This window comes from Narcine bancroftii, chromosome 10 (genome assembly GCF_036971445.1).
Source record: "Narcine bancroftii isolate sNarBan1 chromosome 10, sNarBan1.hap1, whole genome shotgun sequence".
Lineage (NCBI taxonomy): Eukaryota > Metazoa > Chordata > Chondrichthyes > Torpediniformes > Narcinidae > Narcine > Narcine bancroftii.
This window is the reverse complement of record NC_091478.1, coordinates 62,391,510-62,416,134: the sequence shown is the minus strand read 5'-3', so window position 1 is coordinate 62,416,134 and position 24,625 is coordinate 62,391,510. Positions and strand designations below refer to the sequence as shown.

The window sequence follows — 24,625 nt, the reverse complement described above, 5'->3', positions numbered from 1 at the left end:
ATACTCCAGTTGTGATCTGATTGGTGTTTCAGGCTCTTTCTCTACTGCTTTTCAGCTCTTGTATTCTGTCTTGGGCAGTGAGCACGACACTCTTGTCCGCCACCTCGTCCATCTCCTCTGCTGCCTTCATGGATCTGTGAACAGTCACCCAAGATCACAGTTTAGTTCGTAGAGATATGGTACTAGCACGGTTACAAGCCCTTCTGGCCCACAAGCCTGTGCCGCCCAATTACACTAATGTAACCAATTAACCCACCCACCCCACATGCCTTTGGAACGTGGGAGGAAACTGGAGCACCAGGAGGAAACCCACGCAGTCAAGGGGAGAACAGAGAGTGACGGATTTGAACCCCAGTTGCCAGCTCTGTAATAGCATTACTCCAACATGAACAAAGAGTGCTCGTTCTTCATGCCGCTTTGATCTCGGGGACCCCGGCCTGGTGAGTCGTTGTTGCTAAGTGCCAGCAAGGATTGCTCATGAGCAGAGATTTAAATGAGAGCTGCAGGAGTTCCAAGTGTTGATGAGAAACCCTGGCCCTCAAAGTGTTGAGGGGGAGAGATAGGGTAGATTTTAATAATCTCTCTTTCCAATGGAATGGATATCTAAAACAAGAGGCTGCAGATGTAGGCCGAGAGATAAGAGGCTTGGAGGAATTCAGAGGGGGAACATTTCACCCAGAGGGCGTAGAATGTTTGGCCTGAAGAGGAGGAAGAGACTCTATCACCTTTTAAGAAACATTTAAGGCAGCAGTTGAATTGCCAAGGTACAGAAGGCTATGTTTGGGCTGAGTGCGGATAAATAGAGTTAGCATAGGTAAGTACGGTGGTTAATATGGTGGGCAGAAGGGCCTGTTTCCATGCTGGGTGAGTATATTTCTCGCTGACTTGCCAATTAGAAATCCAAGGACTTGCATTGTTAATAATTAATGAGAAAATCTTGGCCTTCAGCTTGTGAATGGGTAATGGGGACAACGAGATGAGCTTCTGTCCTTCACACAGAATGTTTTACTTCTCCATCCTGACACAATCTAAATGGGTGTAGTGCACTACCAGTAACCACCAAGACTAGGCTGAGGGAACGATAGGCTTTAATGTACAGAAGAACCTTGCTGGCCCGGATCCAGGTATAGGAATGGCGGGAAGGGAGAGGTGGCTCGACCTTTATGGCCCAGGACCACGGGGGTGGGGGGGGGGGGTCGAAGAAGTCATAGGGTATGAGTCACCAGTGGGTGGGCCAGCTCCATATATCCAGCAGTCAATTATAACTATATACAATAGAGGAAACATATCACTACAATGGAGCTTCTTCTGGAGATAGTGAACATCCAGAAATCCATGGGCCAAAAGTAGGACTGAGGGGCAGTGCAGGCATTGAGCGGCAAGTGCATTTTTATTTAAATGATGATGATCTGAACCAGGGAGACTTTGCCAGGACTTTGATTGATGGCCCTGGATAAAGTTAGTTTGGACAGCAAGAGATGGGGGATAGTTTGCCGCATCAAATGTACCTTGAGTTGAATCAGCAGTACAACACACAGAGATGCTGGAGGAACTCAGCAGGTCCAGCAACATCCTGGGAAAGCAATCACCAGTTGACATTTCAGGCCTGAGGCCTTTTGCAGGGATTGAAATCAGAAAAGTCGATATTGATGCTGACTGGCAAGATGGAATATAAGGTGTTGTTCTCCCAGTTGACCTGTGGCCTCAACCTGGCACCATATGAGGTTCTCATATTTCTGTTCAACCCTTTCTTTTTTTTCACCCTCTTCACTCTCCCTCATCCCTCTGACTCCTTCTCTCCTCTTTCCCCTGCCCATCACCCAGACCTTCCTTTCCTCCAACTCCCCACCCTCTTCCCTTCCTTCCCCCTCTACTCCTTCCCCTGATCATCACTCAGCTCTTTTATGTTTCCCCCAGTCACCTGTTATTCTGTGCTCTTCCCCCCCCCCCCCACTCTTATTGGGCATTTGGCAGACCTCTGGCGTCCCTGATGAAGGAATCAGGACCAAAATCCTGACTTCCTATTCGGATACTGCCTGATCTGCTGAGTTTGTGTCGCACTTCAATGTTTCGTTTCCATTCTCCGGCATGTCTCCTTTCTCCCCCTCCTCCCTTCTCCCTCTGTCTCCTTTCACACAGATAAAATCAATTCTCATCTCTCCCCTTATCATATCCAATTAATACCTTTTGTTGGTCTGGACTCCTCCCATAGACAGCACTTGTCTCTATTCTGAAATTTCCTGTATTTTGCTTATTCCTTGAAGAAGGGCTCAGGCCAGAATTCCTCTAGCATTTAGGTGTGTTTTTACTACAATCACAGAGACTGTAGAGTTTTATATTTCAGATACCTTTGATCATACATTACTCCAACTTCATGCATTCTATTTGTCTTTTGTGCAATACCTTATTGAGGACCTGCAAATCGAAGTACACATCTACCTGTTCCTTTCTTATCCACTGTCCATGTTATAATCCTCAAAGAACTCCAGTAAATTAGATAAATGAAAACTGCCCTTTCTGAATCCATGCTGCATCTGCCTTCTTGCTCAGTTTATCTCTGTATATCCTGCAACTTTTTCCTAAATATTAGCTTTAACCATTTTCCCGACAATGGACTTTAAGCTAACTGGCATATAGTTACCTACCTTTGTCCACCTTTTTTTTAAACAATGGCATTACATTTGCTGAGACCTGCCCAAATTCCAGACAATTTTGATATATATTTCCAATGACTTCTTTCAGTACTATGGGATGCATTCCAGACCAGTAGACCTCATCTACCTTTTGGCCAATTAATTTGCCTTTTTATTGATAGCAATTGTATTGAAAACCTCATCACCTCCTTAACATCACTCTCTGGCATGTTACCTGCATCTTTCACACTGAAGTCTGACAAAAAATACTTGTTCAAGGTCATGGCCATTTCAAGTCCAACCTTTTGTTTTTGAGATCTCAAAATAGTGAAGATTTATTACAAGTGAATGTCCTACTTTTTGGATTCTTAAACCAGATTATTGTTTCATTATTTATTTATGTTGGTATCAATAATTATTGGGGAAAATAAAATTTTGGAGACCAAAATCAATTTTTTAATGTGGAAATAGAATATTGGAAATATCCAATAAGAAGACAGGAATAAAGATAATGCCCAACCCACCTCAGTCGGAAAACCCTCAGAACTCCTTCAGTTATAAATAAGTGGAGTTGTTCAAGTGAACCAGTACGGACTTGAAGGGCCGACATGGCCTGTTTCCGTGCTGTAAATGTAACCATTTAACCTCTCACGGGAGGTGACTTGTTTGCCTGAAATTTGGCAGGATAACAAACTGAGTGAGCTGTTTGCTTGCAGTCCCCGAGGTCGTGGCTGAGGCGCGGCGGCTGATAGAGGACAGGAGGGTTCTGGAGGCGCACACCAAGCTGATGGAGATGGAGTGCTGGCGGGACAACATTCTGTACCAGCTGCACCACGCTGGCAAACCAGATGCAGAAGGGGAGCAGGTGGTCCTCTCATACTTCAGCTGCGTTGGAGAGCTCAACGAGTACATTGCCAAGGAGGTTTGGGACATCGTGAGCTGCGCCCTAACCCTGGTCAAGCAGGACCCCACCCTCTTCGTCTCAGCCGTCCGTGTAATCGAACGGGAAGAGAAGATCGACCAGGTGACTGCTGACTGTCAAAGCCAGCACCGGTTCCTTCCCCCAGGGCGACCCAAAAATCTGCGACAGATGTTCTTCAAGGTGATTGAGCAGTCGGCTGCGGCCCAGTTCAGAGCGAGGCATACCGACACAAAGGGACCAGGGCTGTCGAATCACCTCGCCGCCCTCCAGAACAACGTCCTGAATGATCTGAAGGTGGTAAAACACCTCATGGAGCAATGCTGTCCTCCCCACTACAACATTATTCAGACCTATGCCACGCTTTACCACACCTGTCTCTCTGGACACCTGCAGGACATAATATCTTGGGATCTGGATAAGGGTGAGATCTACACTGTGCTGCACTGGATACGTCACGTCTACCACAGGTAGGTGCCAGAGGAAATTGGTCTGAATGCCTTTAGAGCAGGGGTGGCCAAACCTTAATTCTTAATTTAGACATATAGCACGGTAACAGGCCATTTCCCTTTGTGATGCAGGAAGGACTTTGATAAGAATGTTCTCCGATAATTCTGGCTCAAGGGAGTGAAGTGCCTTGGCTCGATGGAGGATCCCAGCCCAAAATGTTGCCTGACCATTTTGACCCCTGGATGCTGCCTAACCTGCTGAGTTCTTTCAGTAATTCATTGTTCATTCCACAGTGAGAAGGCCTGTGCAAGGAATCCATGCAACTGATAAAGGGTGACCATTAAAATAAACTGGGGAGAACCTCTAACACAGGGGTGGCCAAACTACAGCTCATGAACCACATGATGTATGGCTCACAGAAATATGTTGGCTGAAGCAGGAACTTTATGAGCAAGTGCTCTCGCCGTGGCCCCAGCCACCTTCCCATCCAAGTTCCTGCAACTCAGCTGCCCTCCCATCCAAGCCCCTGACAACCCGACCATCCTCCCTTCTGAGCTCTCCACACCCCGATCATGGACTTATCACCAGGTCCCACCCACTCGAGCACCCCTCGACGCCCTGAACGACGCAGCTACTTACCGTGGTCAAAAGTAGTATGCTTGTAATAGTTGAAATTTGACTCTAAAAATTGGTCCACAAAATTTGATTATTAGATACGTATGTACAGTGTATGTACTTTTTAATTATTGAAACAAATGCAAACTAGCAGTTTAAAAATGACGGTTGGCGGCACAGTTAGTATAGTGGAATGCCGTTACAGCGATCGGGACCTGGGTTCGAATTCTGTGCTGTCTGTAAGGAGTTTGTACGTTCTCCCCGTGGCTCCAGGCATTTTCCCCGGGGGCTCCGGATTCCTCTCATTGTTTGAAAAGTACCGGGGGTGGAGGTTAATTAGGTTTAAATTGGGCGGCGTGGACTCGTGGGCTGAAATGGCCTGTTACCGTGCTGTATGCATGCATCTATTTCTTAATGTGTATCACGGTCTGGTTCCCCTTAAAGAATGTTCTTCAACCACTCAGAGAGATCCTGGACCCAAGCACCTAGGAGGCAAAGCACTATCCTGACATCTCTTTTGCAGCCGTAGAATCTTCTTTCTGTTCCCCTAATAATTGAGTCTTCAATGGTTTTCGCTGTACCTGACCACCCTTCCCTACTGAGGCTCAGAGCCAACAACAATGATGGTGGTCTGGCTGCTGCCTGGCCCACTTGGCTTATTCCCCTTCAGCAGTATCCAACGGTGACTACTTGTTGCTGAGGGGAATAGACACGGGGTACCTTGCACTGGTTTATTTCTCCCCTTACCTCCCTCTATTCACTGAATCCTGCACACTGGGTTTATCTTATGGATATCTTACTTGAACTTACCTGTACCTGTAGTGTTACGAGCCCAGAGGACCCCAAAATCCAATAGTAATAGATATTCACCAAGACAAATGTTACTTAAACAAAAGTTGCTTTTAATTATCTTTAAAGATGAAAATAGAATCAAACTTTAACTTATCACTATTGACTTACTTTAACCTAACTTAACCCCCTTCTAATTCTAAACGCACGTGAATGTAATGTGTGTGTAAGTTCAGAAAAGTTCTTTGGTTCACAGTCCAATCTCACTTCTCATTCCTCCAGGTTCACTGGTTGCAGGCCATTCTTATACGGTGCACAGAATTTAACATTTATAAAACTCACCAGGCTTTTTGGTGCTTGAAAGGTAAATGGTTACCACTCAGGAAGGTTTTTGTCGGTTTTCAGAGAGAGATTTGCTGTTCCAGGACATCCACAACAGATTCCTTTTTAATCAGCCATTCCAGTGTCTTGCTGATGAAACCTGCCCTGTTCAGGGTTTTCCAGATGATAACCTCTTTCTTTCAGGTCATCACAAAGTGCCTTTTTTGTTTCTCTTATTCCAAGTGAAACATTAGACAGCCAGTCCTCTCCTCTTGCATGAACCACAAGGGCTTTGACCAGGCTTTCTTCCAAATGGGGCTTTCCACAAGCTTGCCAGCTTGTCCTGTTCCAGTCCCAGCTTCTGTTGCTGGCTGTAACACTGTAGAACTGATCTCTATTTGTGTGTGTCTCTCTCTCACTCTGAGAGAAAGTTTGTTTGACTCTCTCTGCTTGCAAAGCCACATAATCCTCTTAGAGCATCTCCAGAGAATCTGAGCCTCCAACAAGATCTTTCACCTTTTGCCTTTTGTAAACAACAATCCATTAGTGGTCTCTTGAGCAATCTACAAAGCTCTTGCAAAAGCTGTGAAGCTGTTATGTCTAGCATTAGCAGAGCTCCAGTATTTCAAATAAGATCTGTTTTAAAGTGTTTGTATGTAACCTACCCTAACAAACCTTTCCAAATTTATCTCCCAAAAACATATCTATATATATCTATCTACTCTGTCACAGTAGCATGTCCTCAGCCTCTGCTCACTTAAGTGTCTTGAACCAAAGCCTCTCGCTCTCCACCCCTACACTGGTCTCTCCACACTGGCTGCTCCACCGGAACCTCCCTATTTTATTTGGTACTGGCTACAAACTCCCACCAATCTTCATTCTGCTTCATTTTTTCTTTTAAAAATATTTTATTAAAATATAAACGATTGATCAGTACAATTATACAAGGAACAGAAAAAGAAAAAGAATTAAAGCATCAGAATCAGGACTTATTGTCATAAACAAGTCATGAAATTCAGTGTTTTGTGGTAGCAACATAGGGCAAACATACATATAGTAACCATCTTACAACATTATTATAAAAAATAAAATAAAATAATAACTACAATTGTGCACAGTAAGTGAGGCAGTGTCTGTGGATCATTGATTATTCAGGAATCTGATGGCAACGGGGAAGAAGCTGTCCTTGTGCTGCTGAGTACTTGTCTTTAGGCTCCTGGACCTTTTCCCTGATAGTAACAGAGTGAGAAGGGAATTGCCTGGGTGGTGGGGGTCTTTGAGGATAGAGGCTGCTTCATGTGGACGTCCTCGATGGAGTGAAGTCTGCTGCCTGTGATGTCGCAGGCCGAGTTAACAACCCTTTGGAGTTTTTCCTTGCCCTGAGAGTTGGCGCCTTCATACCAGGCAGTGATGCAACCAGGCAGAATGCTCTCCACAGTACACCTGTATAAATTTTCGGTGACATATCAAACGTCCTCAGACACCTCACCAAGTCTAGCTGCTGGCGTGCCTTCTTTGTGATTGCATCAACATTATACAATATTCTCATAATAGGGAAATCCAGAACACAATCATAATAAAAAGATTTAACAAAACAAACCCCAAAAAGTATAACTTCAAAACCCCTTCCTCGAAGCAAGGTTGAAAGTTTCCAACTTGGAAAGAGACAGCTCAGCGCCAACGTTCCAGAACAACCTTAAATGTTAAGGTTATGATAATAGTCCACAAATGGGACCCATGTTTTTTGGAAATTAACGTTTGAATCCATGATAGCATTTTTTTTTCTGGAGTTAAACAAGCCATAATATCCCTTCGCCATTATGTATGTGTAGGTGGAGTATTATCTTGCCATTTAAACAAAATTGCAGGTCTGGGTAACAATGATGTAAAAGGTAATATTTGGCTTTAAATTTGAAGTCAGTGTTACATTCTGCTTCACTTTTAAATCCCCCTGAAACAAAGCACAGCTCCCGGCACTCACCAGGTGCTAAGTCCTGGCCCTGCTTTGCTCTGCTTCAAGACAGCGTTTCTCCAGAGCATGGTGCACACATCAGAAAGCATTTCATAATCACATATATACATACAGATATAATTTAGAATAAATATTTGGAATAATTTACTCAGATTCTCATCATTCTCAGTCTTCAAGGAAAAGCTATTTCCCAACCTGCCGCCCAGATTTTGATGCTCTTCTACTTCTTTGATGGGAGTGTGTCAAAGATGCTGTGTGCGATGGGTCCTCATAAATCTTTGAGTTGCTTGTGCCTCCACATGCCTTTGTCAGTGCCGCACATGGCAGGTATTCAATCGTGATGAAGGGCGACAGCCCACTGATGTTGCTCGAACACTCTGAGTTCCTCCAGGAGACTGTGCTTGGCTTCAGATTCCAGGATCTGCATTCTCCCCTGTGTGTGTGTGGGGGTGGGGAGTTCTTTGCCCTGGGTGATGCTGAGCTTCGACATGAAGGGTATTCCATCATATTCTTAACCTGGATACATGAAAAGTTTTGGCTGTTGTTGCCACGTTGTATCTATTGCTGGCCCATACAACAGTGATGCAGAGACTTGTCACAAAATACCGTGTACAGTTAGAAGGGTTCTTCTGCAAGCAGGTTATCCCAGACATTCTTGGTTAGAGTGGCACGGTTAGTGCAACACTATTCCAGCGCCAATAACCAGGGTTCAAATCCTTCACTGTCAATAAGGAATTTGTACGTTCTTTCCCATGTCCTGCGTGGGTTTCCTCTCGGTGTTCCGGTTCCCGCCCACCCTCCAAAAATGTACAGAGATTATAGTTTAATTGGTGTATTTGGGGTAGCATGGGTATTTGGTGCAGAAGGCCTTGTTACTGGGCTAAATTTTAAAACTGAAATTTAAATTCATACAGATATGTTGAGAGCACAATTTACAGAATATAGGATCAGAATGAAAAGGAGGATCAATTAGCACTAAGCAAGGATACCCCAAGTATCTACTACGTGGACCAGGGAGTTCTCCTCCTTTTACTGAAGTCTCCTTAGTCGTGCTGACATTGAGAGGAATCTGGGATAACACCGATCAGTATAATAGATATTTGACAGGGAAGAACCCTGTCAGTGTTGGGTAAAGTACGTGAGGTTCACAAGGGTCAGCTCGGCTGTCTTCATTGTAATCCATGCTTGGGTTGATGCCTGTTGGATCATCCAGTCTCAATCTTTGACACTGTAGAACACGGTGGGTCGTCGCAAGAATCTGAGGTTATGTGACAATACCTTCAGAATTCAGTTTCCATTTAATTAACAATAATCAGTGAAGCCGCAGATGCTGGAAGCCTGAAATCAAGACGGAAATGTTGGGAAATCTCAGCATGCCAGGCAGCATCAGTGGAGAGAGGATCAGGTAATGTTTCAGGCCCTCAGAATTGTTCAGTTTAATAAACAATTTAATTTATGGGGTGGTGAACTCATCTCTCTGAGTTTATAGTACCATGTACAGAGGGACTAAAATTTGTACTTGCTGCAGGCACATGGGTACGCAAGGTACAAATACTATACATTAAATAACCACAGACAACATGCTAAGTTGGAAAAAGAGATGATAAATATTAAAAGATAATAAATAGTCACAATTGCAGTTAGTGCAATAAAAATTTCATGACCTTTCAGTAATGCGGACAGATCTTTTAGGGGGCTCCAGAGTAGTTTTCGGTTAGGGTTAGGGTAGGGCAGGGAGGTATCAGGAGCCTGATAGCATTTGGATAAAAACTGTTCTTGAACTGGGAGCTGCTGGACTTCAGGATTCTGCAGTTTCTGCTCAAAGGTAGCAGTGAGAAAAGATTGTGACCAAGGTGTTTTATGATGTTGGCTACCCCACCTGAGGCAGCATCATACACTGATGTGTTTAATGGAGGGATGCCAGCAAGTATGACGCACTTGGCGAGGTATGCCTCTTCCACCTTCCTGAGTACTCAAGTTTACAATCCAGGCTGTGACCCAACCAGTCAGCATATTTCTCTCAGCACCTCTGCCCACAGCTTGAAACTATTGATCGAGTAAGAAAACCATTGTGCTGTACTCCCTGCACTGTGGCAACTAATCTCTGTGATGCCAACGGGGCCATGCAGGTACTAGGTACAAAAGCGCAGTGGTTATATTTCTTTGATTATGGTCCAGAGAGTGCAAGTTCAAATTCCACCATGCCACTCTGAAGAAGGAGAGATCTGTTTACTTGCCCAGTGAAGGAGTTAAAAGGTCCAGAGATTAATGAGGAATGTGCCTTGCATTGTGATGTTTTATTTGGCCAAATAGGCTCCCTTGCTTTTACCAGCAAGGCTGCTCCAGCTGTATGGCCTTTGGACAGCAGCAGTAAAACAAAACTGATTTATTTGTCAAAGCCCTTTCAGTTTCCAAGATGCTGAAAGTTGTGTTATCTTTCCTCAAATATTATTCTTGAGAAATTCTCCCCTACACTTAATCTGGCTGATTTTACTATTTGAAGACCTTCCAAAATGTTGAATTGAAATGTCTTCACATGCATGGGGTGGGGGGGAACAAAAAAAAGTCTTTGGGCATTCTTCACTGGACCCTCTGGCATTATACTTGCTTTGGACCACAGGCACTGTCTTGAATCAGAACAGTATCCTGGTAAATCTCTCCTGTCCCCCTTCCGAAGTCTGCACGTCCTTCCAGCAGTGGGGTGACCATAATGATACACAGTAGTCCAGGTGCGGCTTGGCCAAAGTGTTATTATGGCTGCAAGGACTCCAGTCAAATGACCCGTCCTTGGGTGTCCGTGCCATTGGTGAGGAGTTGCAAATGGAATTGAACATGGAGAGTTTCTTATCATGCCCAAATTATTAAATTGTTTGCATCATTACAGGAAAAAAAATGAATAAAACCTAACCATAGCCAATGACACAAAAAAAACATATATTTACCAAAAGTAAGAAAAGAAACATTTACCATTTAATATACAATAATATTATCATCGATAATCATTAATTGTTATTTAAAAAGTACTAATTAAGAGGAGTGGATAAGATAGAAGAGGTGGACAGAAAATTATCCATAAAATCCATAGATGGTTTCCAAATACTATAAAAAAAATTCAACTCAATTCCTTAAACTATACGTAATATTTTTCCAAAGGAATACAATTTTGCATCTCACTATACCATCTGCTTAATAACACTTCTCTCTCATCTTTCCATCTATGCATTTTCTATTGCAATATTTTTTTAAAATTCTTGGTATTTGTCCAATTTCAATTTTATATCCTTTTCATAAATATCTCCAAGTAAAAATATTCTTGGATCCTTTGGTATCATTATCCTTATAATTTGCCCAAATAATAAACTCAGTTCATTCCAAAACGTTTCCACTTTTTTCACAAGACCACACTGAATGCAAAAAATAGTCCCCATCTATTTTGCACATCGAAAACACTTATTTGAATAATTAGGATTAAGTCCATTTAACTTGTGTGGAGTACAATTGATGGAGAAAGTTATATTGAACCATTTGATATCTAACATTTACTGTATTCGTAACACTTTCACAACATGATTTTAACCAAATCTCCTCCTGAATTTGTATATTTAAATCTTTCTCCCATCGGAATTTTGATTTATATAAATCTTTTTTCTTTACAGTCTCTTGTAATTTTATATGCATATGTAACAAATTTCTTAACAACAAATGTATCTGTTATTATATTGCAAATTGACTTTGTTTAGGGAGTTGCAAATCTGCTCCCAGCCCTGAAATCTTTCTCGTTTTCTGCACCTACACAGATACAAAAAATACACTGATAAACTATCAGTAAAATTTTAATGGCCATACATGAGAGGAACAAAAAAGTAAAAAGATAGATAAATATTCACAGAAACATCTCTGGTGCAGAACACTCAATCCAGTACAGCCCATCCCCTTCTGGCCTTATCAGTAATCCACTCTTTTTTTTAAAAAAAAGCTATCTTGCAGCCATTCTACAAATTCTCTCTCTTGAGATCTATTCCCAACCTGGTTCTTACCAATCTAGTTCCATGTTAAAATCTCCCCATGACTATCATGACGTTGCCCTTCTGACATGCTTTTTCTATTTGCTGTTGCAATTTGCAAGGGGGTATGGTGACAATGACAGATGAGATGATGGATAGGGAGGCAAGGATCAGTTGAATGTCACTCTCAACAGGGAACGCTTTGGGTAGGAAGAGTGTCCAGTGCTACAGGGGAAGAGCAGTGTGGTTAAGTGAAGCAACAAAAAAAAATATGCTGGAAACCCAAAGCAAAAAAGAGAAAGCACTGGAAGTTCTCGGCAGCTCAAGCAGTGTCCATGGAGTGAAAAACAGAGTCCCTGTTTCAAGTCGAGCACCCCTCATCAGAACCAGGAAAAAAAACTGAAAACAAGTAGGTTTAAAGGAGGCTGAGAGGAGGATACTTTGTTACAAATAACTTGGGTCTAACTCAGGGTCAATGGCTGTAGAAAAACATAAGAAGGGGGCCACTCAGCCCCACAATCCTGTCCCTCCATTCCATACGATCATGGCTGATTTGTCCCAGGTCACATCTCCCTTCCTGTGCCAGTTCTCCATAGCCCTCAAATCCTTGGTCTTTTGAAAATGCATAGAACACTACATCCCATCAGCCCATCTAGCCTGTGCTGAACTACTATTCTGCCTCGTCCCAGACTATAGCCCTTCATACCCCTCCCATACATGCACCTATCCAAGTTATTCTTAAATGTCAAAAACAAGCCAGCATTCACCACCTCCACTGGAAGCTCCTTCCACTCACTACCCTCTGACTGAAGAAGTTCCCCCTAATCTTCCCTTTCATCATTTCACCTTTAACCCTTAACTGGGAAAAAGCCTGTTTGCATTTACTCTATCTATACCATTCATAATTTTTTTTAAGCTTCTATCAAATCTCCGCTCATTGTCTGACGCTCCAGGGAATAAACCCGTTGAACCTTTCCCTGCAACTTAGTCTTTAGATTCTTCCAATGATCCAGTGTCTGTGACCCTCCCCCCCCCCCCCCCCCCAGAATAGGGAAACCCAGAGATACGCTCCCCTGAGAGAGGAGTTCCTATGCACCTCAGTTATAAATCACTGGTCCTCTTATTTTCTAGCCATTCATTGGAGAATTCCCCACTGGTGGAAACATCTATCATGTCATGCCCACGAAGGATAACTTCACAGAGTCACGGGGTTGTTCAGCACCAAAGTGGGTTCCTTGGCCCACCACATCCATGTACCATCTATACATCTGGTCTATACTATCATCCAAGCGAATGATTCACTTGATGCAAAGCCATTTAAGTTGCCGGCACATGCTCAAACGATACAACCCAGGGTGCTCATGGGAACCATGGAGGAGGAACAGGAGTCCAGGACAAGTCAGGAGAGAAGGTTAGGACTAAACAATGTGGTTGCTGTGGAGATTGAGAGCCGCAGTCAAAAGAGGGTAATTGACAGAATGTGATGTCAAATAACCAATCTCAAAAGGCTGCCAGTCCTCTTTAAAGAGCAGGAGTCCGTTTCCTTGCCCACGTCTACTGGTTGTCCGCCTCTTGTCACATGTGCGGCAAAGGAGGTTAGGGCTAAACAAGACAGTTGTACCTATCTCTACATCCTACTTGGCCATATTGGACCCATGGCCTTCTATGGACCTTGTATGCTTCAATAAGATCAGCCCTCGCTGTACTAAAATCCAAAGCTTCCATACACAGTCTGCTGGAGGAAGTCAGTCGGTCGAGCTGCACAAGTGGGAGTAAATGAATGGTTGGCATTTCAGGCCGAAGCACTTCATCGGGATTGGGACGGGGTCCCTTTGTGGGATTGGTGGAACAGGGAGAGGAGAAGAACGATGGACAGAGGCAGAAGATTAGCAGGTTCCAGGCAAAGGGAAAGAGGCCAGAAGAACTAAGTGGTCAGGTGGGTGAAGACGAATCACTCAGAATGGGGTGGTGGTTGGAAGATGAAGGCTGTTGCTGCTGGGATGTCATGAAGAAAAAGTGAGAATGATGGTTTAAACTGGGAGGGGTGAAGATAGCAAAAGAATCCAATGTGGAGGTGGGGTGGAACCAAAGAGGATGGGTTTTGGGGGGGATGAGAAAGGAAACAAACGAGGGAGGGGAGAGGAAATAGACAAGAGTGGAAGTGGAATGGAGGAAGGGAGGAGACTCATTAACTGAAATTGGAAATTTCTGTATTCGCACGTTGAGGTGTGGACTGCCCAGGTTGTGATATGAGGTGTTATCCCTCCACTTTGTATGGGCTTCACTCTGTCAGTGGAGAAGGACCAGGTCAGTCTGGGAATGGGAAGGGGAGGCAAAATGGCAACAACTTGGAGCTTGGGGTGGTACTGTGGACAGAGCCTAGATGCTCTGTGAAATGGCCTCAAGTCTGTGTTTTGGACTCAGTATCTTTCCAGCATTGATAACGAGTTAATTGTCATACACATTGTATAGTACACATGTGCCCAAAATTCCTACTGCAGTTATCAACAGCCTCCAGTGCGTCTCCAAAGATTCCAATGTCTTGAGTCTGAGTCTTCCTTTCACGAGTTAGAATAAGAATTTGTCAGGAAATTTGTTGTTTTGCGGCAAACATTTCTAGAAACCAAAATAAATAAAAATAGAGCATTGCTCATTGATTATTCAGGAATCTGATGGCAGCAGGGAAGAAGCTGACCTTGTGCCACTGAATGCTCGTCTTTAGGCGTCTGTATATTTTCCCCGAGGGTAGCAGAGTGAAGAGGGGGATGAGGGGTCTTTGAGGATAGAGGCTGCTTTTTTTAAGACACCACCTCTCTGGGTGCCCTCGATGGAGTGGAGTCTGGTGCCCGTGATGTTGCAGGCCGAGTTAACAACCCTCAAGAGTTTTTTTCCTGCCCTGAGTATGGGCACCTCTGTTCTAAGCAGTGGTGCAGTCAGCCAGGACGCTGTGTACGGCACACCTGTCGAAGTTTTTGAGAGTCTTCGATGAATCTCTCCAAATTCCTCACCAAGGTGTAACTTCTGGCTATTTAACAAAATTATCCCCCTCCCCCATGAGTCCCTCCTCCACTTCGAACTTTCCAACTGATGAGAAACATGCTTTGAGTGAAGGGAACAGGCCCTGCCACAGAAGAAGCTGGAGCTCAGTAAGTGTCTTGGTGTTAATCTTTTCTCCTGGTTTTACAGCATCGCTGCTTCCTGTTTTCCTTCTTGTTGTCTTTCTCCCTCAGCAGTCCTGAAATGATGGATCATCCTGATCTTTATCCCGATATTGACGTTGCCTCACTGGGCCCTCTCATTTCCCAGGATGCACTGGAGCAGCTGCAAAATAAATACGTTAATGCAGTCCGGGTGAGTGTACAAGGGTTTAACCTTGGGAGGACACGTCAGTAGTTGGATTTATATGATGCTTTTGGAAAGCCACAACTTTAAGGAGAGGCCATGTAAATATACTTAAGGCAAATCAAAGCAGACATTCATGGTGTGTTACGGGTGTTCTACAGCAATGGATGAGTACAGTGTAACGGCAGTGGCTACATTACCAGGCTGGTATGCAGCGGGCTGCCTTGATTCACAGGCAGACAACAAACCTACAACTGATGGAATTAAATTCAAGCCATCAGGAAAAAAAATGTAAGGATTAGAGACCATGAATTCATCTGGATAGTTATATTCAACTGGATAAATGGAGTGAAAGGTGAGGGTGACTTAATAAAGGTTTACAAGATTATGAAAGACATAAATGGGGATTTACAGTGTGTGTGTGTGTGTGTGTGTGTGGGGGGGGGGGGTGGGGGGGGGAGGTAGTTCAGGGGAGACGTCACAGGTAAGTTTTTTTTTATTCAGAGAATAGTGGGTGCCTGGAATGCATTGCCAGGGGTGGTGATGGAGGCTGGTACAATAGGGACATTTAAAGAGACAGGCACATGGATGCGAGAAAAATAGAGGGTTATTGGTGTGAGGTAGGGAAGGTTCAGAATGTGGTGTACGTTTAAAAATACAGGCTAGCACCACATTATGGGCTGAAGGACCTTACTGTGCGGTAATGTTCTTGTGTTCTAAAAATTCACATGGTTGTTCAAAGGTTCTTTAGGACAGGAAGTCTGCCATCGTTAACCAGTCTGGCCTATATGTGACTCCATTCTTAACTGCCTCCTCCGTCCCCAGTTGGCAAAAGAACATCTGAAACAGGAACAGGAATCAGCCTTCTGGCCTGTCAAACCTGCTCCGCCATTCAGTAAGATCTTGACTGAGCTGTCCGTGGACTCAGCTCCACCTATCTACCTTATCCCCATAGCCCTTAATTCCCCAGCTATGTAAAAATCCACCTGTGTTTTAAATGCATTTGGGCAGAGAATTCCTCAGGCTCACTGTTCTCTGTGAAAAGCAGTTCCTCCTAATCTTCATTCTAAATCTGCTTCCCTGAATCTGGAGGCTATGTCCCTTAGTTCTAGTGGAACTAAAAGTACCAGTGGAAACCACTTTCCTGCCTCTATTTTATCCATCTCTTTCATTTTATGGTTCTATAAGATCTCATAATTTTTCTGAATTCCTGTATTGTCCCAGGGGACTCAATCCCTCCTCAGAGGCTAACCTACATCTCTGGAATGAATTTGGTGAACCTTCTTTGCACTGCTTCCACAACCAGTGTACCTTTCTCCAGTCAAGAGACCAGAACTGCATGCAATACTCCAGGCACAGCAGAACTCCCCTGCTCTTAAGTTCACTCCCTCTGAGTAATGAAGGCCAGCATCCCATTTCCCTTCTTGAAGACTTGTGGCCAAGACATTTAGCGGAGCCCACAGTAACTGAACTTTGTGGCTGAAGGGAAAAGTTCTCCAGTACCAGATCAGTTCCTGTTGGAAAGCGTAAGCCCGTAAACTTGGAGAGAGCAGAGGAATGCTCAGTTTGGTGACACCGCACCATAGGGGGTATGGTAAAGTAGTGGGTGTGCATGGAGCAGTAACGTCTCCAGGAGAGGACTGGTGAAATAGCCATTGACAACGAGCCAGGGAACAAGAAAGGCAATGGATCACTCAGCATATCTATGAGGGACTGGTTACCCCCCCGCCCCCACAAGACCACGTGTCCCTGCCCCTGGGGACTTCTCTGTTACCATTTCCCTCGAGCTCAATCATAAGTGTCAACAGGGTCTCAGCTTCAGCCAATCAATTCCACAATTTCATGACCAACTCATGTAAAAAAAGTATTTCTCTGCCCTTTGTCTCAAAAATGAGGGTGGATTGATATCTAATGGGAAATGAGTCAGGCGATGGAGTGGGGTGGGGATTGAGTGTGGGAAGATGTTGAGATGAATTGTTTATCAGCATGCTCGCCAAGATACAGTGTCCAGGCAAGTCAGCTGTGGTGGAACATGAGCCTTGATCTTACAGGATTCAATAGGCTGAATGGCCTCTCCCTATTTGAACATTGAATGGGAAAATAGGCGGGTTGGCCTGCCAGAAGCACAAAAGCTGCAGATGCTGGAACCTTGAGCTTAAATTGCTGGAGGCAGGTCAGGCAGCATGCGAGGATAGGAAAGGTCAGTCAAACCCTTTATCAAGACCAAGAACACTGAGATAGGGTGAGCCTGCCTGTTGTATTTATGATACTGTTCATGTGTGTGTCCTGGCAGCCACAGAACGGTATTGTGTGATAAGGATTTAATCGTCCACAGCTGATTTAGAATTACATCACTGGATCTGTTATTTTTTTTTAATTTCACTGAGCTGAGATACAATGATTCAAGAGACTGATCAGAAACTGTCCTCGAATCTGGAGGAGCTGCATTTTCAAATGTGTGTGAGGGGAGGGGTCGGAGGGTGGTGGAAGAATCTGTGACCAGGGTCAGCAGCTTTCCCAAGGCAGCGGGAGGTATGGACTGAGTTGACGGAAGGGAGGCTGGTTTGTGTAATGGCCTGAACTCTGTTCACAAGTCTGCAGTCTTCTGTAGTCTTGGGTGGAGCCGATCCGGTCCAGTCGAGGTACTTTCTGTGGTTCATCTGTCGTAGTTGGTGAGAATATTTGGGCATGTGTCAAATTTCCTTCAGTCTATTTATTTATCTATTTGTGGGAGGGATGGTTGACGTAGCGGTTAGCGCAATGCCTTTACAGCACCAGAGACCGGGACTGGGGTTCAAATCCTGGACTTCTGTCAGTATGGAGTTTATATGTTCTCCCTGTAACTGTGTGGGTTTTCACCGGGGGCTCTGGTTTCCTCCCAATGTTCAAAATGTACTAGGGGTTTGGTTAATTGAATGCAAATTGGGCGCATGGACTCCTGGGCTGAAATGGCAAGTTACCATGCTGTATGTCAAAATTTTAAAAAATTTAAAGTATAGCGCAGTAACAGGCCATTTTGGCCCACAAGCCTGAGCTGCCAAATTTACACCTCATTGACCAACAACCTTGTACGATTAGAATACTGCAAGGAAACTGGAGCCCAGGGAGAAAAACCTATGCAGACATGGGGAGAATGTATAAACTCCTTACAGTGTGGGATTTGAACCACAGTCCCTGATGCTGTAAATGGTGTTGCACTAAATGCCACACTAACCGTATCGCCCCTTGGCTTCTTGGGAAGTTGAGGATTTGGTGCCCTGTCTTGGCCGTAACATCAATATGGTTGGACAGGGCAGGATGCTGGTGATTTAATTCGTGTGAATGGAGCCCTTGATGTCCGCCATTTGCCTGTTGCAGGTGGCTGTGTCAGACTGGATGCAGAAGGCACTGGAAGCAGAGGTGGGCGACTGGTGCAGTGAAGGGGAGCCAGAGACTGACCACAAGGGCTACTATCACTCAAGCCTGCCGGCTATTGTGACTCAGGTCAGTGGGTGACAGTGTACGTGCGCCTGGCACCACTGCTGAGCTCTCCCTCCACATAACAGAGCTGAAACATCTCAGGTGGTTCTGGAGAGAGTCTGTGGTGGCAATCCACCCCATGGGTCTGTGTGCTCCTTGGGAAGGCCAAGATTGGGATCAAACCTGGGTCGTCGGAGCTGCTAGGTGATGGTTCTCCTGGCTGTGCCTTAGCCTTACTCTGGTGGTCAGCAGCTTAGAGCTGAGGTTTAGTCACTGCTCACAGCCTACGACAGCCAACCCTTGAGGCTGGTTCATCACACAGAGACATGGGAAGCGTTAACTGTGAGATGTAAATAGAAAATGATCACGAGTTTATTGTCATACACATTGTGCTCTGTACATATGCCCATAATTCTTACTCACTGCAATAGAACAAGTATTTCCCAAGAGATGGTGTCCAGCAGCCTGTGTGGGTCCTTGTCTCCAGTTGCTTGTGGATGTCCTCCAGTGGTCTGCATGGGTCGTTCAGTCACTGAGCCCCTCCTTTGCCATGGTCTCCCAGGCTTCTCATTCTCACTTGGGAGGGGTGTTCTACCAGTCTGGTGCTCTGCGCTCATGATGCACATGGGCACTGGCATCTTGGACACGGACTGACGTGGTTTTAAAGATGTTTAAGATAAAACACTGTCAGCGCCTTCAGCAGGCTGTTTAAAACCAGGCGGCAGGACCCCACAGAGGAGTGGAGTGTCTCCGGTCCCCTGGATCCTTACCAGTGGCAGGGCTGCCATTACTACAGCTCCCTCATTTTTTGCAGCGAACTTTGACACGCCTCGTGAAACGTGTCAAATGATGAGTTGTGATATGCTTTATGCACACTGGCCTTGACCTTCAGACTTTACCTTTCCCACACAGATGCTGGAAGAGAATGTCCATGTGGCCACGTTGATTGGTGACCGGCTCAAGGACCAAGTTGTGGCGATGGCTTTGCAAGAACTTGAGAGCTTCCTGTACAGGTAACATCCGTCAAGTAACAGGAAAAATGCCACATCTTTCCCTCCTTGTAGAAGAGATGAAATAGTGGCTTTTGCCAAAGTGGCATGTCTTCCTGAGCCAATCCTTTGGTTATGAATCATTTGTTTTTATTAAGGTGACCTGACACCAATCCTGAAGCTGAATTTTCATGTTGGGAGGCCCATCCCCAATTGCCTTCTGTAAGGTAAAAACATCATGAGTTGGGACCGGAGAAGGAGTCACCCAGTACTAAGGAGTAACAGGATGCAGGTGTGACCTTGTACGCTCAAGATAAGTGTGGCAATAACAAGATGATGTGCAGCAGACTAACAGAGAAGGGTAGCAACAGCTTATTCATTGGACAATGTAATGGTATGATAATTTACTAAGTGCGTGTCCTGAGGTATAAAAAAAGCACCACTTGCTGATATCGGGAGAATGCGCCTTCTCCAACTAACACTGTTAGTTGCAAGTGTTACAATCCGGTAATAAAGAACCTTGATTTCGACTCAGTCTGGTGTCTGACTCACTCATTCTCGAACGGAGAGGAACCTGAGCAAATTATTGGTCCCAACTTCAGCAGTGAAGATGTTAACTGCTGCATTTTTACCCTCCCATTACTCTGTGTTTACGTTATTTAAATCCTTCATCTCAACCTTTTTCTTTCCACTTTCCACCACTTTAAGTAATCCCTAGGCCATAGGTGCTCTGTGATTAGTAAGGGATTGCTTAAAGTGTATGTAGGTGGGAAGGAAAAAGTTTGAAAACCACTGTTTTAATCGTCTCTTGACTCGTTATGTGTACAGTTTTATAACTCCAAAGGAAATGGGTCAATGACAATTTTTCTCAAGCAAAATATTTCAGTATCAATTGGGTCTACAGCAGTGAGTCTTTCCACCCACATCCCACCTTAAGCAATCCCTTACTAATCACAGAGCACTGATGGCCTAGGGATTACTTAAGGTGGGATGTGAGTGAAAAGAAAAAGGTTGTGAAGCACTGGTCTAAACTGACATTGTGAATCTTTTGCCATGAACTGAACTATTTCAAAATGCCAGCTCTCTGAACTATATGCCAAGGATAAACCCATGACAAGGAACAAGTTCATCGATTTTATAATGATTGAAAGTTACTTTTAGTTTAAAAACTTCTTTATTATCCTTCCGTGATGGATGCCTCCATGACATTTTCAATGTTTTAAATTTTAATTCTATTGGTACAGCCCATGGACCTGTGCTAACCAATTAACCTACCAACCCTGTTGCTTGAGTTGTGACCTTGTGGAACACACAATGGTCATTAATATCTCCATCTGTTTCAGTGTAACGTGCAGATCTTTGAAATGTGCCTGAGAACAAAACCAGTCCCAATAACGGGTGCAGGATTTAATGAATTACAAACATCATGCCTCTGTGTTTGCTTGCTGGAAATGGTACCCAATTTAGCCAATGTGGCTGGCAGCCTGCGATCAGTGTGGACTGATCCTGCTTCCCCATGTGGTTTACCTTTTAGGTTCCGAGAGGCTATAATCAACTATGGGAAGGAACGGAGTAAAGGTTCCCAGCCCAAGCATTACCTGCTGTACCTGCTGGCCGCTGTTAACAATTGCATCGCGTTCAGGTACAGCCAGTCTTCTGACCTACTACATGTGGATGTAACTTGAGGCCTTATGTTAGAAGGAGAGACTGGGGCAGAGAGTTTATAAAATCATAAGAGGTATAGATAAGGTGAATGTCAGAGTCTTTTCCCCGGGCTGAGGTGGGGAGGGGGGTCCTAAATCTAGACGGTATAGGCTTAAAGGAAGAGGGGAAAGAATTAAAGAGGTCCTGAGGGACAGCTTTTACAGGCAGATGGTGGACACTGTGAGCAAGGTGGAGGTGGGTTTAATTCGTGATGTTCAAAAGGCAGGTATGTGAACAGGAAAGGTTTTGTGGCATAAGGTCGGACATAGGGCAATGGGACAATCTTGAATGGACAACTTGTCAGCATATCTGTTGGTCAGATGGCTGGGCTGAGAGAACAGAGATTTGCATTTCATGCAGCTCCGGGGTGCAGGCCAAGGAATCCATGATCTGCTGTCCATGTGTGTGCACCATTGCGGGGGCGGGGGGGGGGGAGGGAAGGCTTCACCCTCCCAACTTGTTCAGCCAATAGGCCAGAGCTCGGGAGCTGAGCCAGGGTGCTCTTGGTCAGTTACTCAGGGACGAGATTGTTGGCGGGGCAGAGGGTTGAAGCCGCTTGACTGGATGATCCAAGGACACCACGGGAAGGATAGCCTCTTCACCAACTCGCTGCCCTGGAGTTTTGAGATGCCAGGTGCTGAGCTGTTGCATTCGGCCACACGTTGAGTGACATCATCCATCCCTCCCCCCCCCCCCCCCCCCCCCACCCACCTTGTGTTTCAGGAGTTCAGTCCAGTGGCTGAAGCAGCAGCAGAGTGATGGGAGTACCCGCAGTGATTGCTCTATGAAATCCCCTCCCTCCATTGACACGGCGGTGGATCGAGCCATGAAAAAAGGCTGCAGGCTGCTGATCGATGAGATGCTTCTGGAACTGCAGGTACTGACCAGAACAAGGAGCAGGGAGGATTGGACAGGGCTCAGCCAGAAAAGCCAGGCCAATGACCAGTGTAAAGACTAATTTGGTAACTCAGAAGTCACAAAGCAAACTGTGAGTTCAAGTCCCTCCCTGGTACTTTCGGATTTAAGAATTCAGTCTGCAGTTCTGGCATCAGTAATAGTTGCATGGATCAGAGTTAAAAAGAAACTCTTCACTTTGGGGGATCTATCCCATGCCAACATTAACTCCCCTGGAAATAGCCTGTTAAATTCAGAAACGCGCTGAGCAAACAAAGCTTTTCAGAAAACAGTATCTTCCCTGGGAAAAGAGTAAGTCTCCAGACTGCTGTGATTGTCGTTAAATGCTGGAGGAACTCAGCCAGTCTCGCAGTAACCAGAGGAGGTAAAGACACTGACGTTTCATGCCTGAGGCCTTCTTCAAGATGTAAGCATTGAGCAGGCAGGTGTCTGAATAAAGAGTGGGGAGAGAAAGGGGGAAGAATGAGAGGGGGAGGAGTCCAGACCAACAGACAAAAGGTGGTAATTGGATATGATAAGAGGAAAGGTGAGAATTGATTTTGGTTCCATGAAAGGAGACGGAGGGAAAAGGGAAGAGAGAGATAGAAACTGAACTAGAGGAAATGAGATAGGGGGTGAAGATGGTGGTGGGGGAGAGGTTTAAAGGAAATCAGTGTAATCAATACCATTGGTTTGAGGATGCCCAATGGACGATTGGGTGTTGCTCCTCCAATTTTGTGGATAGTCTCTGACTAGCAGTGCAGGAGACTTGTCAGCTAGGGAAGGGGGTGGGGAATTAAAATGGGTGGCCACAGGGAGATCCACGCTATTGCAGCAGACAGAGCCGGGGTGTTCAACAATGCGATCTCCCAGCTTGGGCCCGGTCTCTCCGATGGAGAGGAGGCCATAATGGCAGCACCAGGTGCAATAGATGATCCCTGAAAATTCACGTGGAGTGGGAAGGACTGTTTGAGGCTGAGGGAGGAGGTGTGGAGCATTTCTTGCTGTAACTGGGGTAGGTGCCAAGGGGATGATTGGTGGGGAGGAAGGAGTAGGCAAGGGAGTCACGGAGGGAGCGGTCCCTGCAGAAGGTGGCAAGGGGAGGAGAGTGAAAGCTGTGCCTAGTGGTGGGATCATGTCATATGTAGCAGAAATGGTGGAGGGGGATGTGTTGGATGCGGAGGCTGGTGGGGTGGTTGGTGAGGACAAGGAGAATCCTGTCCTTGTCACACATGGGGAAGGAGGGGGCCAGGACAGATGTGCGGGGAATGGAGGAAATGTGGGTGAGGGTTGAGTTGATGATGGTAGAGGGAAAGCCATATTGTTTGAAGGAGGAGGACATGATCTGGCATGGAAGTCCTCGTCCTGGGTGCAGATGAGACAAAGAAATGGAATCCTCACAAGGGTCAAGGGCGTGAAGAGATGTAGTCAAGGTTGCTGTGGGAGTTGGTGGATTTGAAGAAGATGCCTGTCGAGAGTTTGTCTCCCGAGATAGATGCAGAAAGTTTGAGAAAAGAGTGAACGTTGCTAGAGGTGGACCAAGAGAATTTGACATTAGGGTGAAAGTGGATAAAGTCGATTTGCATGAGGCAGCACCATAGTAATCGTCGATGTAGCGGAGGAAGAGTTGTGGGGCCTGCTTGAGTAGGTTGCAGCATGAAATACTCCACGTAGCCAGCAAAAAGCCAGGCACACCTGGGGCCTGTGCAGGTACCCATGGCTACTCCTTTGACTTGTAGGAAATGGGATGAGTCAGAGGAGAAGTTACTGATGGTGAGGACAAGCTCTGCCAGCTGGAGGAGGGTGATGGTGGAGGGGATCTGGTTGGGTCTGTCGTGGTTGCATACTTGCCTTTCCTGCGAGCAGTGCTGGCTGCCGCTAATTATGTAAGCAATGTGACGCATGGGGTTAATAGCGCATCGCTTACGCCATCTGCGGCAGCCAGCACAGCTCCTAATGAAGGTAAGTATGCGACCTCGACAGGTCTACTGCCGAGAAGGAAACAAAGGGCTTTGAGGCCTTCAGTATGGGGATGGAAGTGGAAAGTGACTGTACATCCACTGTAAAGATGAGGTGTTTGAATTCAGGGAACTGGAAGTTGTTGAAGTGATTAAGGGTGTGTGAAAATATCCTGGATATAGGTAGGGAGGGACTCACTAGGAGGGGAGTAGACCATACCGGATGACACCATCAGAAAGGGTGACACCAAAATTACTGTCCATAAAATTTTTGTGCAGCGTTTCAGCAGAAATCTTTTTTTTATAAAAATTTCCCTCGAGTTAGTTACAACAACAAAAACATTTTTCATAAGCCCAGCTTACCTACGAGGCTAAACCTCTTCGCTCATTTACTTTTTGAACCTTCTAACATGGCCCGGTCAGAGCTGTCTTTATTACCCAATGACAACGACGCTTCGAACCACGTGGTTCCATCAGCAAGCACTGTTGTTTTTGCTGCTGGTGTTTTTATAATCGCTGTTTTTGTCAAATTTTCCAGTGTTTCAGCTACAATATTGTGGTCATTAGTAATCGTGA

At 45.2% G+C, this 24,625-nt stretch overlaps 1 protein-coding gene across 1 annotated transcript in view; it reads left to right on the top strand.

Moving 5' to 3' along the window:
- The window catches only part of exoc3l1 (exocyst complex component 3-like 1), a 74,022-nt gene that overhangs the window by 26,251 nt on the left and 23,146 nt on the right, over positions 1–24,625 (top strand). Inside the window, exons 5-10 of the mRNA XM_069899431.1 lie at positions 3,350–4,022; positions 14,934–15,054; positions 18,403–18,528; positions 19,417–19,517; positions 21,028–21,135; positions 21,921–22,074. Of these exons, the coding sequence (XP_069755532.1) occupies positions 3,350–4,022; positions 14,934–15,054; positions 18,403–18,528; positions 19,417–19,517; positions 21,028–21,135; positions 21,921–22,074 (1,283 nt within the window). The remainder of the gene's footprint in view (positions 1–3,349; positions 4,023–14,933; positions 15,055–18,402; positions 18,529–19,416; positions 19,518–21,027; positions 21,136–21,920; positions 22,075–24,625) is intronic.